We start from the raw sequence: 23,046 nt of genomic DNA, 5'->3' as shown, positions 1-23,046 counted from the left end.
CGTTTTTTAGAGTAAATTATAAAATATATCTCAATGACCCAAAAACCAATCTAAACCCCCAAAAATAAATCATAACAACTACCTCCTACACCCATCATGAATTCCTTTGCTAAATTTTCACAGCTATACACCGATAACGAAATAAGAGAAAAAGCTCAAGCATCCCAAGTAAAAGGAATAATCAATGGGTAATGGAGTTAAAAACAGTGAGATATGGCGAAATTACCGAGTTGAATCCACAGTGAAAACGGTGGCAATGATAGTCGTGAGTCACTGCTTTCGTCGTGAAAGTTACTTCAAGTCGATATGTCCAAAATGAGCAACTATGAGAGAGAGATAGAGAGAGAGAGAGAGAGAAGAGTGTAATGTGTTAAATTATCATTATCCCAAAAACTTAAATTTATAGGAAGAGGTAAATTTAATCACTTAATCAATACTTTAACACTCCCCCTCACGTGTGAGCTCAAACTCTCTTTTTAATAGGTGAGACCCAACACGTGGAATATTTAATTGAAATGGAAAGTAAAATTGACGGAGTCAAGGTTCAATCTTAGGACCTTTGGCTCTGATACCATGTTAAATTACCAGTTTTCCTAAAAGTTTAAGCTTATAGGAAGAGGTAAATTTAATCATTTAATCAAATACTTTAACATAATGGGGAGACGGATATATATGAAGGAAAAATGAAGAAACAAGCACCAAAGAAAGAAAAAAGGGCGAGTGAGATGGTTAGAGTGTGAAATGATGAGGCAACGTTGTTCCCAAATATATAGGCAAGTGCGCTTTAGGTGGTGTTTGGTAAATGGGTTGGCCTAGACACTGTAATTGATGTAGATTGATGTAAAAAAAAAAAGTAAGAATGTTTTGTATAAAAAAAGTGAAAAAAGTGGTATGGAAAAGTGAAAAAGTTTTGTTTTGTAGTGATTTTTTTATTTGAATAATAATAAAAAGTGAATGATGTGACATAAAAAGTGAAAATGTGAAAATGTTTTGATGTTGATTTTTTTGGGAAATGGTGATGAACAGTGTCTAAGCCAACTCCAACCCCTTTACCAAACAAGGCCTAAAACTTGAAGATTATGGCTCAATAATTCGGCAGACAAGAATAAAGAGAAGTATCTTAATATTAGTGGCATCAACATGAATTAAGACATTGACGATGGTGAACTCGGCGCCATCTCCTTCCGCGGACAAGAAGCCCAAGAATGCAATTTCCTTCGATCAGTAGCAACACGAATGGGACGAGAGAGAAAAAGAAAAGGGAAAAAGGAGAAGGAAAATAAAATTGAATGGAGATAAATACAAAATATAAAGAAAAATATAAACCCTAGGCTTTGATGCCATGTTGAGAGGTTTACATGAAAAAAGGTTAGAAAGAAAGAGGAAAGAAAGAGGAGGCTCGTACATTCTAACGTAGTCAACCTCAAACCTATTATTATATAAGTTTAAAGAAATATAACAATGACTAAACTACTCTCAAACCCTAATACATTCTTCTAACAAAAATAATGGCAACTTTAGGATAGCATTTTTGGTTCCTTTGATTTAAGGAGCACCAAAACGGCCTTTTGGAAGTTTTACTTGCATTTAAGGGCATGAGAGTGCTCTTACAGATTATGGCAAAAGCAACCCAATTAGTAGTTCCCTTGTGAACTATAAATGCAACATACAGTTTTTTTTTGATGTAATGCTACTAAAAAGATGCTACACACACTTCTACTTTCTTACACTCATTTTCACACTTTTATAAGTGGCTTTTAAAACTATCATTAGATTAAAATGCAATAAAGATTCATTTCAAATTTAATGGTGGTTTCAAAAGACATCTAAAGGAGTGGAGCAATGAGTAGGGGTGAAAACCTGGTTCCAGTTAGCAGGTATTGCCTAAAACCACTAATCGGAACTAGGTGTAATCAATTGGTCAAATTAAAAAACCGGCACCCGTTACCCATTTCTATAATAACCGCCAGTTACCAGTTGGTAGGTGGTTATCTAGACTAGTAACCGGGTCTTTAAAAAATTCGGCATTTTGGGCCAATTTTGGATATTGGGCTTAATTTAGACATTTTTGACCATTTTTTAAAAACAATTAGGCTTTTTTGGCACAAAAAGCTAGACTTTGTTATGGTTGTTCTAAAAAATAATAATAATAATAATAGATATTCCTAGAGTAAAACAACACCAATTTACGTTTTTAAAAAAGAAATATATTAATATATATACACCCAGTTACCAGTTATAATTAGATGTTTGAAAATGTAAAAATTGGTAACCGCCCCGGTGGGCCCGGTTTTCAATTATTTCCAATCGCTTCTATAAAAAAAAAAAAAAAAAAAAAAGAAGCAGCCTGACTTTGTGTAGCTCATCTCATGGTTGAACTAAAGAAGGTATGTGATTGTGCAAAAAATATCAAACGTACATGAAAGATTATATTGAAAGTTGCTTTGACCTAATTGAGATAACATCATCCGCTCCGCTCGTTTCAATGTAAAATGTTTTTGAAAAACTTTTTTCCTTATTTTTTTCAGTGTTTGATATAACCGTAAATTGCGGTCAATTTATGTAAATTGTGTTCCCTTTTTTTAAATTATAAATTATTTTTCAAGTTTAAACTTTTCCTTTTCGCACAAACTTTCTCTCGTAGTCTATTCTCTACCCCATACGAAGGTTGATTGAAATCTTTGCCCGTCGGAATCCGTTTTCAGAAGTCACCCACCGCCGCTCCCTACCGGAATTTGTCGTCAACTGTCATAGGAATCCGCCATCGAACTTCGTTGGAAGTTGCCAGGAATCACCCGTCGTTTTTGGCCACTGTTGTTACTTGTTGTCACTAATTTTTCGTACTAGCAAAATGCCAAAATCATTTTTCAACGAGTAACATTTTATGTCAATACAAACGGAACCCTAATTTCAGTATACTGATGAATTGCAACTTGGGCCCGTTTGGGAGTGCGATTTTAATAAGTGCGATTTTAAAAATTGTGTTTTTAAAAATTGCGTTTTTAAAATCGCACAGACGTTTGGTAAAACATACTAAAAAGTACTTTTTTTATCAATTGAGTGTTTGGATAACATTAGCATATAATTGCGGTTTCATGACCAAATTACCAATAAGGATGAACAAGACAGAGAGGATGAAGAAAAAAAAAAAAAAAAAAGAGAAAAGAAGGGTTTTAATATATTTTAGGTGGATATTCTTGGTATTTTTTTTATTCTCGTTCTAAAAAATGTAACTATTGTGCCAAATATCTTTTTAATAGAAATCGTGATTTTGTTTTAAATTCGCACTTTTTCAAATAAGCATCCTCTAATCAGCTTATGGAAATCGCAGATTTTTTTGCGATTTTAAAATTTGCGTTTTTAAAATCGCAATCCCAAACACCTTAAAGTTGCGATTTGGTTTAAAATCACAGATTATTTTTTTAAAAACGCACTCCCAAACGCACCCAAAATCGACTGGGCCAACATAAACATCTCATTTAGTTGAGTTACCAGTCTAAAACAATGATTTGTGTCGATTTCATTCGCTCCTCTGTCCTCTTTTTATATAAATAGCTGTACGTTCGTGTTGGTTTCCGTCCTCGAGCAACATATTTCCAGTACAAATAAAGCTTTTTTCTTTGCTTTTCTTTTCTTTTTATAACTTCGCTAGGTCCCTCAGATTAGCAGCGCATGAAGAGTTCGAAGTCTTCAGAGGGCCGTTTTCTCTGAAGGAATTACAGGAGCCCAGTTGAAGCTGTCGGAGGAAAACTTTTGGTGAGTCAGTTATGTATGGTTTTCTCTGTTTAAGACAGCTACTACCACTCAAACACAGGAGGACCCATTTGGGTTTTCTTCAGAAAAATGGTTTCTTTATTGCCAAATCGTTTACATCAGTAGGTAGTTTATCTGAATCTAATCAAAAACCAGAAGAAGAGGAAAAACTTTCTTTTGCAGTGTCTTACCTCGTAAACTCTTGTGGGTTGTCCACAAAATCTGCAATTTTAGCATCCCAGAGCCATAGGGTACTATTTCAGAGCCCAGAGAGACCAGACTCAGTGCTGAATCTTTTCAAAGAGAATGGATTCAGCAATGCCCAGATCTCCAAAATCGTTAGGATTCATCCCCTGATTCTTTTATCTGATCCTGAGAAGACCCTTTTGCCCAAGATTGAGCTTTTGCGTTCCATAGGGGTTTCGAGCTCTGAACTCATTACTATCCTCTCGTCAAACCCATTGCTGTTCAAAAGCAACTTAAAGAAACGTCTTATCCCCTGCTATGATTTCCTCAAGAGTGTACTTCTTGTCGACGAGAAAGTCCTGAAAACCTTCAAGCGCTCACCGCGGTCTTTTCTATGTGATGAAACGAATACTATGGCTCCTAACATTGCACTTTTGAGACAACTTGGAGCGCCTCCATCTACAATCTCTTTGCTGGTTATTAATTTTCCCTCTGAAGCGTTTATTAAGCATACGAAGTTTGTTGAGGCTGTCCACCAGGTGAAGGAAATGGGATTCGATCCCATGAAAACGGTGTTTGTCCTGGCAATCCGAGTGTTATTGAAGATGAGTAAACCAAAGCTGGAATCAAGATTGGAGCTTTATAAGAGGTGGGGTTGGTCAAAGGACATGTCCCTCGCAGCATTTAAAAGGTTTCCAAATTGTATGCTATCTTCAGAAGAGAAGATCACGAAAACAATGGATTTCCTTGTGAACAAAATTGGTTGGCCATCAGCAAATATTGCTAAACATCCTTCTGTTATATCTTTAAGCTTGGAAAAGAGAATTATCCCTCGGTGTTACGTTGTTCAAATTTTGCAAGCAAAGGGTTTGGTTAAGAATAACTTGGCCGTGGGGACTTTCTTGCTGCCGACTGAGAGGATATTTTTGGAGAAGTTTGTGAAAAGATTTCGGGATGATGTTCCTGAATTGTTGAATGTATATCAGGGTAAGATGTCTTCTGGATATTGGATTTCACTCTGAGAAGGAAAACTTGTAACATTTTGACTTCCAATTTGATTTGTGTCATTGTTGGCAGTTATAGCGTTTTCAATTTATTGGGTATTGTCCGGCTAAATAGTAAGTTATTGGGCATTGCATTTGTTTTTACATGGACAATGTGATGTCCAAGTCAAAAGTACCAATTATTATGCTATGACATAGTTTTAGATTCCAAACAAAATCCTTACTCACATATCACCACTTGTGTTTGAATTCCCCTTCCCAAACACCCCTGAAATACAGGCAATGACTGATTTTTATGACATTTGTTTTTTCTCACAGCCTATTGTTCAGTGTTATGGAACATCCTAGCTTTGCCAAGATGATTGTATCATGAGAATGTGTATTTCTCAATATGCTTAATGTGATTGGTTTTGTGTTTTTTGATGGTTCCTATGCTTGTTCGAATCTCTTTAATGGAATATAGAGACTACGATAATCAATCTACTGTGAGCAATTCATGAGTCATGACAGACATGACCCACTGTTCATTGACACTCTTTTTGAGAATGTGTTTTTCTTAATGTAGTCTTTGTTATCAATCCACTGTGTTCTGCCCTGCATTTAGAATTTATCTTGACAAATTGACAGAAAATGACAAAACATTCCCTCCTTGCTCCAAATGGAATCTTTACTTACATCAGACACCTCGAAAATACATGTAAAAACCAATTGATTAGGTCAGCTAGGGGACCAGGTGTTATTACTGTGAATCGGCTTGTAAGCTAGGAAGTGTATTCTCTTGTTGAATAGCAAAAATAATGGGTGTTGGTTCAAAATAATGTAGAACAGATTGGGTAAACACTAGGCTGATAGACCTGTGTTGTTGATAATCCTTTTTTATTTGTTGATAATCCTTCTTTCTCCCGTTTTACTATGAAACCATGCCCAAATGTATGTTGAAGTTGGCCAATATCTGGTTTTCGATGGACTCCTTTTTTCTCCATTTGATTTTTCCATTTAAATCAAATAGGTTGGGTAAAATTTGATAAATGTTTGTTCTTTCAATGTTTTGGATACTCGATTTTGAAGTTCCGAACAGTAGAGAGAGCATCTATGAACTGTAAATATCACTCTCTCTTTTGCTCTTTTCTACGAAAAGATGATACCAGTTTCAACTTTCAATGTAAAAAGAACAAAGATCAATATGTATAGCTTCTGGACAACACCGCCTGATATATCGCTGGTGTCAAGGTTTACCCATTCCATTAATTTATGTCTGTTTGTTTTGCCCTTCTCTGATTGACTTGCATTTATGCTGTATTCATTTGTTTCAATTTCGTTTTTGCATGCTTTAGAACTTGGTATTGTTTCTATTTCTATTTTTTTTTTTTTTTTTCTGTTTCTTTCCTATCAGTATTCTGCTGATATGCTAGAGTACCTAGCTGCTGAAGTAATACCGCACACTCTTTGTGTCTATGGTTAAACTTTATTTTTAGCTTTTACTTGCTCTAGCTCTCAGATCTGTGATTTTGCTTAATTAGATGTGGGTTGTTTTGCTCAAATCATGGCTGTGTTATAATTTGGTAGTTGATGTTTGTGTTTATTGCTCTAGATGTATGTTTGCTTTCCTGCAAATTTAGGACAGAAAATGGATATATTGCCTTTTATAGTAGCTGATTTTTTCTTGGACGAACCCATTGTTTCATTTGGTAATTTTTCCTAGATAACATGTCGAAATTTTGTAGCTTTTAATATTTTCCATGTGGGTTTGACCTTTCATAAATTTCTGAAAACTTATCAAAATGGCTATTTAATCTGGAGATTTTAGTATGTGTTTGATTGCGAAGTGAGATGGTGTGTTTCTTTGCTTCTGATATTTTTCTGTTCTCTCCTGCTTCAATTTCAGCATCTAGTTTTCGTTCTTGATGATGAAGTCATTGTGCATAAATGTGTGTGAAAGTGCTGGAGTTGGCTGGAAATGCAGCTCGTGACAACAATAAGAACAAGATCATTCCAAGGCTGCCAAAGAGGGAGCTTTGTTTGGCAGAGCATTTCCTTTTTCCGTTGTTACTGTTTATCACCATTTCCCAAAAAAATCAATATCAAAACATTCTAACTTTTTTCACTTTTTATATCACATTATTCACTTTTTATTTTTTTTCAAGCGCTCACCACGAGCTTTTCTAAGTAATGTAACGAATACTATGGCTCCTAACATTGCTCTTTTGAGACAACTTGGAGCGCCTCCTCCATCTACAATCTCTTTCCTGGTAACTAATTATCCCTCTTCAGCTTTTATTAAGCATACTAGGTTTGTTGAGGCTGTCCACCAGGTAATGGAAATGAGATTCGACCCATTGAAAACAGCGTTTGTCGAGGCAATCTAGATGTTATTGAAGATGAGTAAACCAAAGCAGGAATCAAGATTTGAGCTTTATAAGAGGTGGGGTTGGTCAAAGGACATGGCCCTCGCAGCGCTTAAAAGGTTTTCAAGTTGTATGCTATCTTCAGAAGAGAATATCACGAAGACAATGGATTTCCTCGTGAACAAAATTGGTTGGCCATCAGCAAATATTGCTACAAATCCTTCTGTTATAAAATTAAGCTTGGAAAAGAGAATTATCCCTCGGTGTTGTGTTCAAATTTTGCAAGCAAAGGGCTTCGTTAAGAATAACTTGGCCGTAGGGACTCTTATGCATACGACTGAGAGGAAGTTTTTGGAGAAGTTTGTGATCAGATTTCGGGATGATGTTCCTCAATTGTTGAATGTATATGAGGGTAAGATGTCTTCTGGATATAGGATTTCAGTCTCAGAAGGTATGTGGGATGGAAAACTCGTAACATTTTGACTTGCAATTTGATTTATGTCGTTGTTGAATTCTCCCTTCCCAACCACCCCCAAAAAAGTAAAAATGACCCAAACACCGCATAACCGAAAAGCTTGTAACATAGCATGTTGAGACACCGCATAGCTAAAAAGCTTAAGCCTATGGATTTGAGCTCAACACTACTATATTAACCGATCATACTTCTTAGATCTTTTCAATGTAGGACTTCTATCATTTTACACTTACACATATATACTCAATAATCTCCCCCTTATGTATGAGTCCATCATCACATTGTTACACTTCCCCTCAAAATGAAGCCTTTTTATCAATCTTATGGGCCCTCTCCAAGATTACTTGTTGGCTATGTGGGTTTTGTCCGTGCCACGCACCTTTGTCCCTACTTTGTAGACTTCTTGTTGTGCCTTGTGCCATGAACCTTGTTGCTGCTTCTTCTCGAGGTTCTCTTGTTCATGTTCACAATTTGCACATTTGTTCTAACTCCATGAACCGTTGCAAGCTTATGCCATGAACCTTTGCCCTCCATTTCAAAGACAATAATCTATGTTCGCACTTTGCACATTTTTTGTCTATACTCCAAGAAACTTCTGTGTGTGCATGTGCCACTCCACCTTAGCGCACACTACCATCGGCTCTAATACTACTTGTTAGGAAGATTGATACCTTATAGAGTTTTTTTACTGAGATCATAACATAGCAAGTTGAGACACTACACAACTCAAAAAACTTAAGCCTATGAATTTGAGCCCAACACTACTATATTAACTAATCACACTTCTTAGATTTTTTCAATGCGGGACTTCTATCATTTTACACTCACACATATATACTCAACAAAATTCAATAACGATTCATTTTAAATTTAATGATGGTTTTAAAAGTCATCTAATGGAGTAGAGAAATGATTGTGAAGAAGTGAGAGTGTGTAGTTATAAATATACTATGCTTTCAAAAAAAAAAAAAAAAAAATCCTAACTTAGTGGTTGCTCATCTCATGGTTGGAGAAAAAGAGGTTTGTAATTATTCCAAAAAATAACAGACAAACATGGAAGGTTATATTGAAAGCAGCTTTTATCTAATTGAGGTAATATTCTTCGTTTGTTTTGACATAAAATGTTTGTTTTTTTTTTAAAAAAAAAAAAAAAAAAAAAAAATCTTATTTTTTTAGTATTTGATACGCCCATAAATTGTAGTCAAACTGAAAACATTTTTGGTTGACTAGAAAAATCATTTTTAATATCTGTAAAATGAGTTTCCTTTTTTTAAAATTGTAAATTATTTTTCAAGTTTGAACTCATCATTCTTGTACGCATTTTCTCTGATAGTTCATTCTTCACCACTGCTTGAGATCGTTGGAAATCTACCTGTCGGAATTTGTTATTGGAGCCACCTCTTGCTGGAATTAGCCGTCAAAGGTCATAGGAATCCGCCATCAGGTTTCATTGGAAGTCGCCAAAAAATTTTGGCCACCGTTAGAGGTCATCAGTTGTTGCTCGAGGTTACTAATTTTCAGTACTAACCAACGGTGAAAATATTTTTCAACTAAAAACATTTTACCTCGGTACAAACAAAACACAAATTTCAGTATAATGATGAAATTGCAACTACAAAATGATAACGTACAAAAGTAGATTGGCCATAGCATAAACATCTGTCTTTTGAGGTTCATTTAGGGTCTATTTGGGATTATAAAGTCAAAAAATGCGATTAAAAATAATGATTTTAAAATGTGCGATTTGAAAACATGATTTTAAAAACAGTTAAAGCATTTAGCAAAATTGCAGTTTCGTTTTTTCAATCGCAGTTTTAACCATTAAAAAAAACACATCATTATCCACGATTTGAAAAAATGAAAATTTTTAACGTTTTGAAACCGCAATTTTTAAAAATTTGAATACCAAATAATCAATTTTTTCCAATTTAATTTAAAATCACACATTTTATTTATAAAATCGCACCTCGAGTGGTTTCCGTCCTCGAACAACATATTTCCAGTACAAATAAAGCTTCTTTTATTTTTTTTGGGCATATCATTTCTTGATGGAGCTCAAGCGCCCCCTCAGATTAGAAGCGCATGAAGAGTTCAAAGTCCTCGGAGGGCAGTTTTCTCTTAAGGAATTACAGGAGCCCAGTTGAAGCTGTCGGAGGAAAGCTTTTGGTAAGTCAGTTATGTTTGGTTTTCTCTGTTCAAGACAGCTACTACCACTCAAACACAGGAGGACCCATTTGGGATTTCTTCAGCAAAATGGTTTCTTTATTGTCAAATCGTTTACATCAGTAGGTAGTTTATCTGAATCTAATGAAAAACGAGACGAAGAGAAAAAGCATTCTTTTGCAGTGTCTTACCTCATAAACTCTTGTGGCTTGTCCACAAAATCTGCAATTTTAGCATCCCAGAGCCATTTGGTACTATTTCAGAGCCCAGAGAGACCAGACTCAGTGCTGAATCTTTTCAAAGAGAATGGATTCAGCAATGCCCAAATCTCCAAAATCGTTAGGATGCATCCCCTGATTCTTTTATCTGATCCTGAGAAGACCCTTTTGCCCAAGATTGAGCTTTTGCGTTCCGTTGGGGTTTCGAGCTCTGAACTCATTACCATCCTTTCGTCAAACCCATTTCTGTTCAAAATAAACTTAAAGAAACGTTTTATTCCCAGCTATGATTTCATCAAGAGTGTACTTCTTGTTGACGAGAAAGTCCTGACAACTTTAAAGCGCTCACCACGAGCTTTTCTAAGTAATGTAACGACTACTATGGCACCTAACATTGCACTTTTGAGACAACTTGGAGCGCCTCCATCTACAATCTCTTTCCTGGTAACTAATTTTCCCTCTGAAGCGTTTATTAAGCATACGAAGTTTGTTGAGGCTGTCCACCAGGTGAGGGAAATGGGATTTGATCCAATGAAAACGGTGTTTGTCCTGGCAATCCAGGTGTTATTGAAGATGAAGAAACCAAAGCTGGAATCAAAATTGGAGCTTTATAAGAGGTGGGGTTGGTCAAAGGACATGGCCCTCGCAGCATTTAAAAGGTCTCCAAATTGTATGCTATCTTCAGAAGAGAAGATCACGAAAACAATGGATTTCCTTGTGAACAAAATTGGGTGGCCATCAGCAAATATTGCTAGAAATCCTTCTGTTATAACTTTAAGCTTGGAAAACAAAATTATCCCTCGGTGTTCTGTTGTTCAAATTTTGCTAGCCAAGGGTTTGGTTAAGAATAACTTGGGTGTGGGGACTTTCTTGCGACCGACTGAGAGGATCTTTTTGGAGAAGTTTGTGATCAAATTTCAGGATGATGTTCCTGAATTGTTGAATGTATATCAGGGTAAGATGTCTTCTGGCTGTAGGATTTCAGTCTGAGAAGGTATGTGGATGGAAAACTTGTAACATTTTGACTTCCCATTTGATTTGTGTCATAGTTGGCAGTTATAGCATTTTCAATTTATTGGGTATTGTCTGGCCAAAAAGTAAGTTATTGGGCATTGGATTTGTATTATCTTGCTCTGTTTTGACATGGACAATGTGATGTCCAAGTAAAAAATATCGAATATTATGGTATGACATAGTTTTTAGATTCCAAACAAAATCCTAACTCACATATAGCCACTTGTGTTTGAATTCCCCCTTCCCAGCCACCCCCCAAAAAATAAAAATGACCTGAATGCAGGCAATGACGGATTTTTTAAGTGTTATGGAACATCCTAGCTTGACACCAAGACGATTGTATAATGAGTGTCTATTTCTCAATTTCATTGGCTCTGTGTGTGCTTAAGGCATGAGGCACTTTATACCCAGTGAATTTGCTATCTAGTTGAACTACATTAGGCCTATTATGAGATTTGAGTCTTGGTAGAGTTTTTAGTTCTCTTAACAAGATCATCCTCGAAGCACATAGAGAAATAGGTAGTATTATTTATTTGAAAACTTCTGTATATGGCTTGTGTTTTCTTGTTTATCGTTTTACATGCGAACTTATCACACGTGGCCAGCATTCCATTGGTATTAATTTGCCTTGCCTTTTACATGCGGGCTCTCCACTTCTCATTTTTCACCAGATTTTGCCTTGCTCCCTCAAAATACCGCATGCAATAAGCTCGGTAGTGTTACAGTGGTTTAGCCTCTTACCAAGCTCGTTTGTCTGGTCTGCTGAGCCAATATGTTTCGCTAATTCCTTTTTTCTTCTTTGTATATTCCTCATTTGTGCGCCCTCTCCCAAAACAAGCATGAAGCGGATACCAGTCTCCTTCACGCCTCAGCCTTATGCTTCTGAATCTGAGGTTTTGCTTCTCAATCTCAGGGAAATGCTGTTGAAGTGATTTTTGGGATTTTGTTGATCTTCAGGGAAATATGATTTTCTTGGGAATTTTTGTTGATTTGTTGTTTTGGCAGTGGAATTATGAAGTACATTGCTGGTTTTGTTTTTCTTGTTAAATGCATTTTGTTGTTCCTGCTAATTCTTTATTTGGTTGTTAATGAAGTTTTGCATTCCGGAGATGAAAATTCAGTCATAATTTATGTCTGGTTGCTTAGAAAATTTGGGCGAAGGGAATGAAACTATAGAGTAGTTTTCTGTCTTAAAGGAGAATTATAGAATCAATGGGAGCGAAATTTGGAGAAGTGGGAAGAAACTTCTAGAAAAGCATCAATATTTATAGGTCATCCGAAGCATGATTATATAACTGAAGAAGTATGCTCTCTATGCATATAATGAGCCTGTGAGTAGTACTCCATGGTACTAGGATTAACTGTAATCAGAGAGTTAAATTGCTTTATATATTCACTCCAAACAAAGACATGTGAAGAGCCTTTTTGGCAGATTGCACAATGGTGGAGAGTGTGAGAGCTGAGCTGCTCTGTAGCAGATTGACAACTAGTGGGGTTCGATCGGTAGTGAAGATAAGTAGCAGAAATGGGGTAGTGCTTTGATGTTTTTTTTTTTAAGATTTGGTTTTTGAGGTTGGCTCTGGTTGATAGTTACAAGTCTTGGTTTTGATTAATTCTTTGGAAGTTTGGATTTTTAGTTATGAGATTAATATAGTTTTAGAAGTTGAAATCTAAAAGTTGTTAATTTTGTGATCATATGTTAGCGAATCTTGGATCTGAATGAAGTTGGAGAATATTATACAGGACAAAAGTGCTCTTTTTTTTTTTCTTTTTTTTCCCTGATCTGCACCTGTTGGATTGATGGGTCATGGGTGTATAGGACAGTTTGTTTGCTGCTTCTTCCCCACGCCAGCTCTCTGGGCCAGCCCACCACCCAACTCGTCCTTCATTCCCGAAACTCAAATTCCCATCTCTCTCTCTCTCTCTCTCTCACAGAGCATACATACAAATTCCTTCAACCACTTCGTGCGATACAAAGCAAAAGCAGATAAAACCGTCACCTTTCCGTTCCTTCTATCTAAAAAATCACTGTCCAACCTCTCATCTACTTCCTCTCGTTAGACTACATGACTCATCTAAGCCAGCTAAGCTGCCAGCTCCTCTCAACCTCACTGATCATGCCGACACCTCATCCTCACCAGCTTTCAAAGCAAAGCCTCATCAAGGCAATGATCATGTCGTAGCTGAAGATTCCCATGATTCAACATATCCAGCATGAACATCAGTCAATGATGCTGCCTGTTAAAGTTTGTATGAACGGTTTAGACATAAAAGATGAAGGCTATTATATTATTCAACTTATATTAACCTAATACACGCATCCTATTATATAGGATTAAGAAAATACCATAAAGACTAAACTATCCCAAAATCCTAATGACTCAAACCCTAACACTTCTAACACTCCCTCTCAAGCCGGAGCATATATATCATATGAATCCAGCTTGAAAGATACAAGCAAACGAAAAACAACTAGAAAAACATACTCTTAACACTCCCCCTCAAGCTGAAACATATATATCATATAAGTCCAGCTTGGAACAAATGAGCTCTAACTTTTTTCGGCACAAGGGTTTTGTAAACATATCAGCTAGCTGATCTCCAGACTTCACGAATGGTGTAGATATATCTCTGCTGAGTATCTTATCTCGAACAAAATGACAATCGACCTCAATATGCTTGGTTCTTTCATGAAAAACAGAGTTGGACGCAATATGTATAGCAACTTGATTATCACAAAATGACGGTATAGGAGTAGGAGTAGTGAACCTGGTTTCCTAGAGGAAATGTTGTAACCATGTCAATTCACTTGTAGTATTAGACATTGCCCTATATTCTGATTCGGCACTAGATCGTGCCACCATCGTCTGTTTTTTGCTTTTCTGAGTCACCAAATTACCACCTAAGAATATACAATATCCTGTAGTGGATCGCTTATCTGAGGGAGAACCTGCCCAATCTATATCAGTAAACCCTTCTACCTGAAGGTGTCATTCAGTCTATACAAGATCCCAAGGCCAGGAGCTCTTTTCAAATATCGAACAATACAAGTAACAGCTTCCCAATGTGAAACCCTAGGAGTCTCCAAGAACTGACTAATAACACTCACTACATATGAGATATCCGGCCTAGTAATAGTAAGGTAAGTCAACTTTCCACCTTCTGATTTAGGACCCTTTCTGCTCAAGGCTTCTCTTTCCTCCTACAACCTTGGTAAGCCAAACGCTGCTATGAGGGTAGATGGCCTGAATATGGTTACAGTAATCCTTATCTCCTCCTTCAATCCACTAATAAAACTACTAATCTTAAACTCCTCATCTATACCTTGTATTTTGCTGGACAGGACTTCTAATTGGGACTAGTACTCCTCAACGGACCCTATTTGCCTCAGCTTGGTGAAGGCTGCCACTGCATCCTCAAACAAGGATGGGTCAAACCTCACGGTCAGAGCTCGGGTGAACTCTTCCCAAGATTTCAACGCTCCAGACTCCGCCATCCATTGCTACCACAGTAAGGCTCTTCCCTCCATGTAAAATGAAGATATATTAATCCTTTGTTGGGCTGGAATTTGGTGAAACTCAAAGAACTGCTGCGCTTGAAGGATCCAGCCCGTGGGGTTGTCCCCATTGAACCTGGGAATATCCAACTTAAGGGAACGCCTTAGAATACCTTCTTCAAAATTGTGATTCTCCCATCTAGTGTGGTGCTGCCCTTGCTAATTGGATGACCCTTCGCCATCTTTTTCCCTTCTAGACAAAGATTCATAGCTAGCAACTAGGGTGCCGAGTTGTTGAGTAATTTCTGTAAACATTTTTCTGGTGAGCTTCCTGTCTCCTGATATGTAGCTTGTTGAGCCTTAAGTTGATTTAAGGTCTCAAAGAGTTGGTTCAACCTTGTACCTTCTGCCATCCGAGGATCGGAGGCTCTAATACCAAATTGTAATGGGTGGTTTGTAAAGGAAATGAAATTGAACAGGTAGACCACTTCGAGGGGGTCTTGTCCTCCACACTTTGCTTTTGGCTTCAAATTGGATGCTCTACTCATTCACCAAGGCAATTAAATAAGAGTTACAATAACTGACCCATTACACCATTGTAATAACTGACCCAATAGTAATAGACCCGTTACAATATTGAATTATTACAATTAAAACATAAACATAACTGACAGTAGTCCAAAGGGCACATTTATTTGATAAGCATCTTAACAGTCATAACACAACCAAGTAACTGATGAAGGACACGTAGATCTCTTGAAAGACACGTAACAGTTCATGCTGGAATAGAGCTGTATCAGTTGCTTCATACCGCCTCACGGTGCCACGGTGGCCATACATGGGTCATTTTTTGCTTCTTCGCCTTTGATAAGTGCTAAAATATTCATATTTTAACCCCTTAATTTGCTTTTGTTAGTTTCTTAGTCTTGTTATTTTTGTGTTATTTTATTTCTTTTTTGTATTTTCTGTGTTTTTATAGGTTTTTGAAGAAAATGATGCAATTCTGAAAAATTCAGACTTAAAGCACAATTTTGGGAAAAAGCTAGAAGTCTTGGATCAAGATCAAGCATTCAAGTGTAGTGCGCTTGAACGCACTACACCTAGGCTCAAGTGGATTAGGACTTAAAACCTACGGTTTCTAGGGTTTTTAGAGGCTTCTAAGGTTCCCATAATCTCTATAAATATACCTCTAAACATACAATTTTGAGGGGACAAGCTCTAGGAGAAGAATTGGAGGCTCTTCAAGGTATTGTTTTTTCGGGTTTATTTTTTTCCTTCTTATGTTGTTATGAGGATGATTAGCATCCCATTTATGTGTAACTAAATACTTTAGTATGGCTAGATTGAAGTCCTAATCATGTATCTTTAATATTTTAATATTGGTGCCTTTGTGATAATCATATTGTGATGCTTAACTTGATTATTCCCTGCTTTATTAAATTCCTCATATGAATATGCTTGGCCAACATATGGATGTGGTATGGATTAGTTATTTAAGTCAATTTGGATGACCGAGTCCTGGGCTTAACAGAGTGACAAAAGATATCTTTGCGGGTTCTTGGGGTAATCAACATGGGGAACCAGGAGTATACACCCATGCCCTAAGCTCCATATGTTTGTCGATTTTCATATATTTATACTTTCTTATAGAACAACTTGGTAGACACTCATGCTAAATCATTTAAGAAAGAAAAGAGTTAGAGTATACACTCATGCTCTTAGGTTGACAAACATTAAGTAATCTTGATATGATTGGAACACTGCATATTGTTATATTATTTAAAGTTTGATTAGTGGGGGATATCAAAGCACTACCTTTTATCTTTATTAAATCGAAATCAATCTTTTATCTTGTTTTATTTACGAAATTAATTTTAATCAAAATTTACCAATCCTCGTGGGAATGATTTCGTACTTGCACCCTATATTATTGTTTTGATTTTGTGCACTTTCAAGTTAAAACGTACCAAATATTCACCTATTAATTTAGGTGGGTATTTGGCACAATAGCCTCTCTCTTTCTCTCGCTTCACTGTCTCCGTCCTTCTCCCAGCTCTCTCTCTCTCTCTCTCTCTTCCTTCATTTTGATCACTCAATCTCACTCTATTCGTCTGCTTGTGTTAGTGGAAAGTGGGTGGGTTTTATGGGTTGGTTCGGGTTGGGTTCTAGTGGGGGTGGGTTTTGTGGGTTGGTTTGGTTGGGTTCCAGTTTGGGTTCTGGCCAAACGTAGCCACCAGAATCTATGGTGTCATTGTCAGAGTGGGTTTGAAAGAGATGTAATCATGTGTGGTTAATCCTATTATATTGTATTTTGGTGTTGTAAGTGAGGTGTCAAAATTTGATTGGATGCTGTAAAAGAGGGTTTTAAGGCATGACCTGATAGTAAGGGCTCTCATCAAATAAATGTTAAGAGAAATAAAGAGAAAAGGAAAACTCATTTAAATACTATTTTAAATAAATGATATGGAAAACTGAGAAGAAACAAAGGAAGGAGAATCATTTTTCTTTTTTTTTTAACAAAATAAAGGTAAAGGAAACAAAAGTGTTATCCTAAATGTAGGGTAGCATTTTTGTTTTCCTTCATTTAGGAAATGCCAAAATGGTTTTTTTGGAAGTTTTACCTACATTTAAGGAAAGGAGTGATAGTGCTCTTACTGCGTACTAGAAATCTATTATACACACTTCCACTATCTTACACTCAGTTTAACACTTCCTTAAATAGCTTTTAAAACTACTATTAAATTAAAACATATTAGGAAAATTGATATATTGGAAGTCTTTTTAGTGAGCTCATAACATAGTTTGTTGAGACAACATAACCCAAAAGCTTAAGCCTATAAACTTGAACCCAATAGTACTCTATTAACCCCTAATGAATTTGAGCCCAACAGTACTCTATTAACCCTTCACACTTCTTAGATCTTTTCAATGTGGGATTTTTATCATTTTACACTCACACATATATACTCAACAATCCTTCCTTTATGTATGAGTTCATCATCACATTGCTACACTTCCCCTCAAAAGAAAACCTTTTATCAATCTTATGAGCTATCTCCAAGATTACTTGTGGGTTTTGTCCACGACACATACCTTTGTCCCTACTTCATGGACTTCTTGTTGTGCCTTATGCTTTGAACCTTGTTGCTCCTTCTCTAGGGACTCATATTCATGCTCACAGCTTGCATATTTGTTCTAACTCATTTGCACCTTTTTTGTCTGTACTCCAAGAAGCTTTTGTATGTGCATGTGCCACTCCTTCTTACCACGGCTTGAATACCACTTGTTAAGAAGATTAATATCTTAGGGAGTTTTTTTAGTAAGCTCATAACATAACATGGTGAGACACCACACAACTCAAATGCTTAAGCCTATGGATTTGAGCCCAACACTACTATATTAATCAATCACACTTCTTAGATTTTTTCAATGTGAGACTTCTATTATTTTACACTCACACATATATATTTAACAAAATCCAATAATGATTCATTTCAAATTTAATAGTGATTTTAAAAGCTATCTAATGGAGTGGAAAAATGATTATGAAGAAATGAGAGTGTGTAACATTTCCTTTTTTTTTTTTTTATTCGGTTATAAATGTACTATGATTTCACAAAAGAAAAAGAGAAGAAAAGAAAAAAAGCCTAACTTAGTGGTTGCTCATCCCGTGGATGGAGAAAAAGAGGTTTGTGATTATTTCAAAAAAATAACAGACATACATGGAAGATTATATTGAAAGATCGAGGTAATATTCTTCATTTGTTTTAACATAACATATTTTATTATTATTTTTTTCTTATTTTTTGGTGTTTGGAAGCTCGAAAATTGTGGTGAAAACATTTTAGGTTAACTAGAATTTTTTTTTTTTTTTTAATATCTTTAAAATGAGTTTCGTTTTTTAAAATAATAAATTATTTTTCAAGTTTAAACTTCTTATTCTTATACGTATTTTCTCTGGCAGTTCATTCTTCGCCACCGCTGGAGGTCGTTGGAAATCTCTACCTATTACAATTTGTTATTGGAAGTGGTAGGCTGCCGCCTCTTGCTGGAATTTGCCGTTAAAGGTCATAGGAATTTGCCATTAGATTTCATTGGAAGTTGCCAAAATTTTTTTTGGCACCGTTAGAGCTCATCAGTTGTTGCTTGAGGTCACTAATTTTTTGTACTAACCAACGGTGAACATTTTTCAACTAAAAACATTTTACATCAGTACAAACAGAACATGAATTTCAGAATAAATGTATAAAGATGAAATTGCAATTACAAAATGATAATGTACAAAAGTCGATTGGCCATAGCATAAACATATGTCTTTTGAGGTTCATTTAGGGTATGATGGGATTACGATTTCAAAAAGTGCAACTAAAAATAGTGATTTTAAAATGTGATTTTAAAAAGCAATTAAAATGGCAAAATTGGAGTTTGATTTTTAAAATCAATTTTAGGTTTTGAAATCACAATTTTTTTAAACTGCAATGCCAAATAATTAATTTTCTCCAATTTTATTTAAAATTATACATTTTCTTTATAAAATGGCAACGGGAAACGCACCTCGAAATTCGAATGCTTTCCCTCATATTAGAAGCGCATGAAGAGATTCAAAGCCTTCGGAGGGCAGTTTTCTCTGAAGGAATTACAGGAACCCAGTTGACGCTGTCGGAGGAAAACTTTTGGTAAGTCAGTTATGTTTGGTTTTCTCTGTTCAAGACAGCTACTACCACTTAAACACCGGAGGACCCATTTGGGATTTCTTCAGCAAAATGGTTTCTTTATTGTCAAATCGTTTACATCAGTAGGCAGTTTACCTGAATCTAATCAAAAACCAGAAGAGGAGGAAAAACATTCTTTTGCAGTGTCTTATCTCATAAACTCTTGTGGGTTGTCCACAAAATCTGCTATTTTAAGATCCCGGAGGCTACTATTTCAGAGCCCAGAGAGACCAGACTCGGTGTTGAATCTTTTCAAAGAGAATGGATTCAACAATGCCCAGATCTCCAAAATTGTTAGGATGCATCCCCTAATTCTTTTATCTGATCCTGAGTAGACCCTTTTGCCCAAGATTGAGTTTTTGCGTTCCATAGGGGTTTCGAGCTCTGACCTCATTGCCATCATCTCTTCATACCCATTTCTGTTCAGATGCAACTTAAGGAAACGTGTTATCCCCTGTGCTATGATTTCCTCAAGAGTGTACTTCTTGTTGACGAGAAAGTCCTGACAACTGTCAAGCGCTCACCACGAGCTTTTCTAAGTAATGTAACGAAAACTATGGCTCCTAACATTGCACTTTTGAGACAACTTGGAGCGCCTCCATCTACAATCTCTTTCCTGGTAACTAATTATCTCTCTTCAGCTTTTATTAAGCACACTAAGTTTGTTGAGGCTGTCCACCAGGTTATGGAAATGGGATTCGATCCAATGAAAACGGCGTTTGTCGAGGCAATCCAGGTGTTACTGAAGAAGAGTAAACCAAAGCTGGAATGAAAATTTGAGCTTTATAGGAGGTGGGGTTGGTCAAAGGACATGGCCCTCGCAGCATTTAAAAGGTTTCCAAATTGTATGCTATCTTCAGAAGAGAAGATGACGAAAACAATGGATTTCCTTCTGAACAAAGTTGGTTGGCCACCAAAACATATTTCTACAAATCCTGTAGTTATAAAATTAAGCTTGGAAAAGAGAATTATTCCTCGGTGGACGGTTGTTCAAATTTTGCAAGCCAAGGGTTTGGTCAAGAATAACTTGGCCTTGGGGACTTTCTTGAAACCGACTGAGAGGAAGTTTTTGGAGCTGTTTGTGATCAGATTTCAGGACGATGTTCCTGAATTATTGAATGTATATCAGGGTAAGATGTCTTCTGGATGTAGGATTTCAGTCTAAGGTACGTGGGATGGAAAACTTGTAACATTTTGACTTCCAATTTCATTTGTGTTATAGTTGGCAGTATAGCATTTTCGGTTTATTGGGTTTTTTCTGGCCAAAAAGTAAGTGATTGGGCATTGGACTTGTATTATCTTGCTCTGTTTTGACATGGACAATGTGATGTCCAAGTCAAAAATATCAAATAATATGCTATGACATAGTTTTTAGATTCCAAACAAAATCCTAACTCACATATCGCCACTTGTGTTTGAATTCCCCCTTTCCAACCACCCCTGAAAAAAGAAAAATGACCCTGAGTTGCAAGCAATGACTGATTTTTATGGCCTTTGTTTTTGCTCAGCCTATTTTTTAGTGTTATGGAACATCCTGGCTTGACACCAAGACGATTGTATCATGATTGTCTATTTCTCAATGCGTTTAATGTGATTGGTTATGTGTGTGCTTAAGGCATAAGGCACTTTATAACTTGTGAATTTGCTATCTAGTTGACCTACATTAGGCCCATTATGATATTTTAATTAAATGGAGTTTTTGGACAGTTTTGAGTTCTCTTTTACAAGGTCATCCTCCAAGCATATAGAGAAATAGGTAGCATTGTTGAACTGAGAACTACTGTATATGGCTTGTGTTTTCTCCTTTATCATTTTACATGCGAACTCATAATATGTGGCCAGCTATCCATTGGTATTTATTTGTTGTCTTTGGGTGTTGTGGTGTCATCTCAATGGTTATGCATTCTGTGGATGTGTGATGCTTAACATTTTCTACTGCAGTCACAGGTTCATCTGCAAAGAGTAGTGGTGTTATGATGTTGTGGATTAGATTCCGAAGAAAGCAATTAGGTCGTTAATTCAGTGGGGTTATATAATGTGCAAAAATTGTAGAACTGGTTATATAGGAGCAAATTGAAACAAAGAATCATATACTAGCAACTAAGTAATAATTGACAGAAAGTAGGAAAATACTCCATTGGACTTGGTGAATTCTGATTCTACTTTGAGCCAAGGGTTTCCCGTTGTCCTTAGCTGACCTTCCAAGAACATCAATGAATGACATGAAACATTACCTACTAGCAATTCGGGCAGGTAATTACTGATCCCATGAGTTCGGCCTAGATTTCAACTAGCTTTAATTAGCTAGATTCCTCATGCACTGTAAATGCCAAAACATCCTTGAAGTTTAAGTTGATTCATAAGTAGAGTCTAGAGTTCATTTGTGTTTCTCACATGTCCACTTTAAATGCAAAAACATCTTTCCGGTAGATGTTGTTATGTATGCTTTTGCTGCACAGTAGGTATATTTCGTTTTATTCATTCAGATATAATACCGGTAGCTCATCTCATGGTTGGAGAAGATGAGTTTTTTTATTCATTCAGATATAATACCGGTAGCTCATCTCATGGTTGGAGAAGATGAGTTTTGTGATTGTGCAAAAAACTTGTGGAAGTATTTCTTGGTCCGTACCATTGTTTCATTTGATAATTTTTTCAAGATAACATGTGGAAATTTTGTAGGTTTTACTTTTCTCCATGTGGGTTTGACCTTTCATAAATTTCTGAAAACTTATCAAATTGGCTATTTAATATGGAGTTTTTAGTATGTGTTTGATTGCAAAGTGAGGTGGTGTGTTTCTTTTCTTTTGATATTTTTCTGTTCTGCACTGCTTCAATTTCAGCCTCTAGTTTTCGTTCTTGATTATGAAGTCATTGTGCATAAATGTGTGTGAAAGTGCTGGAGTTGGTTGGAAATGCAGCTCGTGACAACAAGAACTGCTGGCTGTGAGGAACGATGAAGACCTTGGGAAGTTACTGTTGCTCATGGTGTTGTCTTTCCCAATATCAACCCTGTTCCCTTGCCCAAGAAGACGGCAGAAAAAGCTGCCGAAGGGCCCTAGTCTCCATCCTGGGCCACCAAGTCTCTAAAGAAGCCTTAGCTTTCTCTAGTCAATCGAGTTGCTTCTTTTTCATTTGTATGCAATCTGGGAGTAGGATGGGGAAAATTGATGAATTTGAAAGATCTTGTGACCTCTTTGTTAGGATTTTCTCTGAAATTAATGGATGAAACCACTTGTTTCATTACATGAATTTAGTGATTAATAGCAGTAGATGTTTCTTTATAGGTTATTATAATTGAATGAAATTATAAGAAATGTTTGTTGATTCTCCGTAACAGCAAAACGCTGGAAAATGTTTTTAGTTGAAATCATTTTTTTGAAAGGTGATTTTACTCAAAACATTTCTAAGGAAAAACATTTTACGCGGAAATAAACGGTGTCTCAGACAAATGCAGGTAACTATACCATTGAATTATGTGAATTCTGATGCTACATTGAGCCAAGGGTTTCTCGGTATGTAGCTGTGTTATTGCATGTATTTTGTCAATGGATTCATGAGTTCATTTTTTTTTTTTTTTTTGTATTTATGAGTTTAGTGTAAAATACAACTGTATTTAATCAGCAGAATCTCTCCTGAACTGTAAATTCCAAAAACATCCTTGAAGTTATGAGTGGATT

The 23,046-nt window shown here is 36.3% G+C and overlaps 2 protein-coding genes across 4 annotated transcripts in view; both read left to right on the top strand.

The window, feature by feature from the left end:
* Positions 1 to 3,474: 3,474 nt before the first annotated feature.
* LOC132176549 (transcription termination factor MTERF2, chloroplastic-like) lies at positions 3,475 to 7,790 on the top strand. The gene is made up of 2 exons (XM_059588793.1): positions 3,475 to 4,926; positions 6,829 to 7,790. The coding sequence occupies exons 1-2, from the start codon at positions 3,768 to 3,770 to the stop codon at positions 6,846 to 6,848; spliced, it is 1,179 nt and encodes a 392-aa protein (XP_059444776.1). The 5' UTR covers positions 3,475 to 3,767; the 3' UTR covers positions 6,849 to 7,790.
* A 2,002-nt stretch (positions 7,791 to 9,792) lies between these two features.
* The window catches only part of LOC132176528 (uncharacterized), a 50,880-nt gene continuing 37,626 nt past the window's right edge, over positions 9,793 to 23,046 (top strand). For 2 of the 3 annotated variants that reach the window (XM_059588774.1, XM_059588768.1), the window contains exon 1: positions 9,793 to 11,138. In XM_059588774.1, coding sequence (XP_059444757.1) covers positions 9,941 to 11,134 — 1,194 coding nt within the window. In that variant the 5' untranslated portion in view covers positions 9,793 to 9,940 and the 3' untranslated portion in view covers positions 11,135 to 11,138. Of the gene's footprint in view, positions 11,139 to 15,633; positions 16,034 to 23,046 lie in introns of those variants that run through there. The other variant, XM_059588782.1, reaches the window with a different exon arrangement.

This window comes from Corylus avellana, chromosome ca1, assembly GCF_901000735.1.
Source record: "Corylus avellana chromosome ca1, CavTom2PMs-1.0".
In the NCBI taxonomy this organism is placed as follows: Eukaryota; Viridiplantae; Streptophyta; class Magnoliopsida; order Fagales; family Betulaceae; genus Corylus; species Corylus avellana.
The sequence above is the reverse complement of the archived record's forward strand: the minus strand, read 5'-3'. Positions and strand labels throughout refer to the sequence as shown.